The sequence below is a fragment of the Bombina bombina genome, chromosome 5 (genome assembly GCF_027579735.1).
Source record: "Bombina bombina isolate aBomBom1 chromosome 5, aBomBom1.pri, whole genome shotgun sequence".
Lineage (NCBI taxonomy): Eukaryota > Metazoa > Chordata > Amphibia > Anura > Bombinatoridae > Bombina > Bombina bombina.
Window position 1 is genome coordinate 1151214246 of NC_069503.1, and position 4786 is coordinate 1151219031.

Here is a 4786-nt window from a genome sequence, read left to right on the forward strand (position 1 = left end):
GTTAATAGTATTGCAGTATTTTGTGTTGTGGTAGTTTAGGGGTTAATAGCATGAGGTTATTTTGTGTTGTGGTAGTTTATGGATTAATAGTATTGGGGTATTTTGTAATGGGGTAGTTTAGGATTTTATAGTATAGGGGTATTTTGCATTGTGGTAGTTTAGGGGTTAATAGTATAGGGGTAATTTGCGTTGTGATGGTTTAGGGGTTAATAGTATAGGGGTATTTTGCATTGTGGTAGTTTAGGGGTTAATAGTATAAGGGTATTTTGTGTTGGGGTTGTGGCAGTAAAGGGGTGTCACGGATAGTGGGCTGCAGGGGTTAAACCTCCACCCCCCTACTACCTCACCCACTCCTGTTTCTTGGCGGTTTTGGGCTCCTCAGAGCAACCGCAAACTTAGACCTTTCCTTTTGTGAGAATTTGTGTGAGAACCTGATCTTGAAAGAGCTGGTCTCTGACCGACCTATCCCTCTCCAAACGGGCCCCTGGATCTACCGGCCAGCCGCACCGCACCGCACCCAGCATCCTCAGGAGATCTTTACCTCCGGCCACTTCAGAGGACCCTTGCCCCAGAGCTCTGCTCTCTTGGGGATTAGTACCCCGTGGGGAGGATAAGATGTGGGCCAATTGCCGGAGGTGAGTTCCATAGGGAACCGGGGTTTCCGAGCCCTGCTCAACAGACCTCTCTTTGACTGGCCGGCCCCATGGAACTGCCGGCCGCCATAGCAGCTCGGATTCCCGGTCCCCTTTAACTCAGGTCGCTCCAGCGGCCCCTCGTCCTAGAGCTCTGCTCTTTTGGGGATGGCTACCTCTCAGGGAGGACTAGAGGTGGGTGATTTCCAGGGGTAAGTCCTCTTAGGAACCTCCCCTAATACACATTTTACAGAGGTCTTCCCGGTGTACGCTGGGTAGCCCCTAACTCCGACCCCCAGTCATGGATCAAGGCGTTTTTGGACTGAAGCAACTGGGGACCAAGGGCTTTTCTGCGACACCCTGGAAGTGCCGCCGCTTCCCCGGGATCACCCCAAATGCACCCTCCCTGTACCGCTGGAGTGGACACTGGGGCCATTAGACATGATTATGGAGGCGCCAGCCTGTCTGGTGGGGCGGGAATGGCGGAATATTTTTTTTCCAATAAAGAGTACTTTTTGTTTTCACCTGAATGCTAGTCTGTCTAGTTATTGGGGTGGGAATAGCTCAAATCATTTTGCTCCGCTTCATAGGGGCAGGTTCCAGGTACAGGAAGGATCCTTTGGCGAAGCTACCCAGTCGGGGTAGCCGGAGTCCGTCACAAGGGGTTAATAGTATTATGGTAGTTTAGGGGTTAATAGTATAAGGGTTTTGTGTTGTGGTAGTTTATAGGTTAATAGTATAGGGGTATTTTGCGTTGTGGTAGTTTAGGGGTTAATAGTAAGGGTATTTTGAGTTGTGGTAGTTAAGGGGTTAATAGTATAAGGGTTTTGTGTTGTGGTAGTTTATGGGTTAATAGTATAGGGGTATTTTGCGTTGTGGTAGTTTAGGGGTTAATAGTAAGGGTATTTTGCGTTGTGGTAGTTTATGGGTTAACAGTATAAGGGTTTTGTGTTGTGGTAGTTTATGGGTTAATAGTATAGGGGTATTTTGCGTTGTGGTAGTTTAGGGGTTAATAGTATAACAGTATTTTGTGTTGTGGTATTTTAGGGGTTAATAGTATAAGGGTATTTTGCATTGTGGTATTTTAGGGGTTAATAGTAAGGGTATTTTGAGTTGTGGTAGTTAAGGGGTTAATAGTATAAGGGTTTTGTGTTGTGGTAGTTTATGGGTTAATAGTATAGGGGTATTTTGCGTTGTGGTAGTTTAGGGGTTAATAGTAAGGGTATTTTGCGTTGTGGTAGTTTATGGGTTAATAGTATAAGGGTTTTGTGTTGTGGTAGTTTATGGGTTAATAGTATAGGGTATTTTGCGTTGTGGTAGTTTAGGGGTTAATAGTATAAGGGTATTTTGCGTTGTGGTAGTTTAGGGGTTAATAGTATAAGGGTATTTTGTGTTGTGGTAGTTTAGGGGTTAATAGAATAGGGGTATATGTAATTAAATGGCTCAGCAGTGAAGGGGTTAACCAATGGCTAACTAGACCATTCCTGACGCCTGTTCGTAATACAGTTTGCTGAACACCGATGCATGCTGGGAAGTGTAGTCTCTCGGAGTTCCCTCTGTCTCTTATCGATGTGTGTTTTTCTGCTTACATTCCTAGCATTCTCTGCTGGGTAAATTGCATTCTGGGAGTTGTATTTTTAATTACTTTAGCGCGTCCCACGTTGAATTAATTTACCTACAATGCTTTGCTGCGTGCTATTGCCTCTTGGGAGTCGTAGTTCGCTTTAAATTACTCGCAATGAATACCCTATTTTCTTCACTCATTTTCCCTTCATGCTTTACGGCAGTCAACGGTACGCCGGGAGTTGTAGTTTCTTTTAGCAAAGCTTAGTGTGAAAAAAATGTCTTCCTGAATACATTTCCCGACATATTTTGCGGCAGAATACAGAACGTTGTTAGTTGTAGTCAATTTCTCCCCGACCTACCTTGAGATCCGGCTCCTAGGACTCTGTTTCCCAGCATGCGTTGCTTTGGGCCTCGTCCCGGACTAGTCTGTGCCTCTGGAGTCCCGCGGGTTGGGATCTGAACTGCGGCTAGAGCTTGAGGAGAGCAGCCGGACGGGGCCTGGAGAGTCTGAGGAGAACAGCTGGCCGGGACTTGGATAGCACAAGGAGTTCAGCCGGCTAGGGCTAGCGAAGCTGGATGAGAGACGGAAACACAGTGACAGAGGGAGGGTCCGTACTGCTTCTTGATCTGCTGGTTACTGCCCCTGGTACCCCTCACAGCTGTGTTACTGCCCCTGGTACCCCTCACAGCTGTGTTACTGCCCCTGGTACCCCTCACAGCTGTGTTACTGCCCCTGGTACCCCTCACAGCTGTGTTACTGCCCCTGGTACCCATCACAGCTGTGTTACTGCCCCTGGTACCCCTCACAGCTGTGTTACTGCCCCTATTACTCTTCACAGCTGTGTTACTGCCCCTGGTACCCCTCACAGCTGTGTTACTGCCCCTGGTACCCCTCACAGCTGTGTTACTGCCCCTGGTACCCCTCACAGCTGTGTTACTGCCCCTGGTACCCCTCACAGCTGTGTTACTGCCCCTGGTACCCCTCACAGCTGTGTTACTGCCCCTGGTACCCCTCACAGCTGTGTTACTGCCCCTGGTACCCCTCACAGCTGTGTTACTGCCCCTGGTACCCCTCACAGCTGTGTTACTGCCCCTATTACTCTTCACAGCTGTGTTACTGCCCCTATTACTCTTCACAGCTGTGTTACTGCCCCTATTACCCCTCACAGCTGTGTTACTGCCCCTGTAACCCCTCACAGCTGTGTTTCTGCCCCTGTAACCCCTCACAGCTGTGTTACTGCCCCTGTTACCCCTCACTGCTGTGTTACTGCCCCTGGTACCTCTCACAGCTGTGTCACTGCCCCTGGTACCCCTCGCTGCTGTAACTGCCCCTGGTACCCCTCGCTGCTGTGTCACTGCCCCTGGTACCCCTCGCTGCTGTGTCACTGCCCCTGTTACCCCTCGCTGCTGTGTCACTGCCCCTCGCTGCTGTCACTGCCCCTATTGCCCCTCGCTGCTGTCACTGCCCCTATTGCCCCTCGCTGCTGTGTCACTGCCCCTTGCTGCTGTGTCACTGCCCCTGTTACCCCTCGCTGCTGTGTCACTGCCCCTATTACCCTTCACTGCTGTGTCACTGCCCCTTGCTGCTGTCACTGCCCCTGTTGCCCCTCGCTGTTGTGTCACTGCCCCTATTGCCCCTCGCTGCTGTGTCACTGCTCCTTGCTGCTGTTACTGCCCCTGTTGCCCCTCGCTGCTGTGTCACTGCCCCTTGCTGCTGTGTCACTGCCCCTGTTACCCCTTGCTGCTGTGTCACTGCCCCTATTACTCTTCACTGCTGTGTCACTGCCCCTTGCTGCTGTCATTGCCCCTGTTGCCCCTCGCTGTTGTGTCACTGCCCCTATTGCCCCTCGTTGCTGTGTCACTGCCCCTCGCTGCTGTGTCACTGCCCCTGTTGCCCCTCGCTGCTGTGTTACTGCCCCTAAGTGGCCCCTTTGTGACCTTGCCCTACTTCTTCCCATCTCAGCGCCCCCAGTCTTGTCAGGCTGCGTTAAATCTTTATTCATGTTCTCCCTCCTTAATACCCTTTTTTTCTTGTGGCCCCAGCAGCCTGTGGCTTTCTCCCCTCTGGTGGAACCTTGCCCAGCTGGCACCTCACCATGCTAAAGTGCATCCCCTTGTGGCGCTGTAACCGCCATGTGGAGTCAGTTGACAAAAGACACTGCTCCCTGCAGACCGTGCCTGAGGAAATTTACCGCTACAGCCGCAGCCTGGAGGAGTTGCTTCTGGATGCCAATCAGTTACGAGAACTTCCAAAGGTGAGTGGCACAACTGCTGCTGATGTTCTGGGTTCATGTGGATTGTGGTGGGAGCTGGCACAGAGGGGTAGTAATTCCCTCCAATCCTAGTTGGAACAGCAGCAGTAGACCCTTTCTTTAGGGGGTGCTAAAGCTTCAGTGTGTATGAGAGTGTCATTAGTTGTGGCAGTAAAGCCACTTAAAGGACCCACTAGCCTATGTAAATGCACATGCTGCACTATGTGGTGATGGTGGTGGTATTCTGGAAAAACGCTGTTGAATAAACACATTAGTTACTTGGCAGACTGGTCTTCCTGACTGGGTGGGGAAGTTATCAAGATGCACTTCCACCCA

At 50.5% G+C, this 4786-nt stretch overlaps 1 protein-coding gene across 1 annotated transcript in view; it reads left to right on the forward strand.

Annotated features, from left to right (window-relative positions):
- Positions 1–2532: 2532 nt before the first annotated feature.
- Positions 2533–4786, forward strand: part of SCRIB (scribble planar cell polarity protein) — a 746390-nt gene continuing 744136 nt past the window's right edge. Inside the window, exons 1-2 of the mRNA XM_053715486.1 lie at positions 2533–2806; positions 4245–4453. Coding sequence (XP_053571461.1) covers positions 4295–4453 — 159 coding nt within the window. The 5' untranslated portion in view covers positions 2533–2806; positions 4245–4294. The remainder of the gene's footprint in view (positions 2807–4244; positions 4454–4786) is intronic.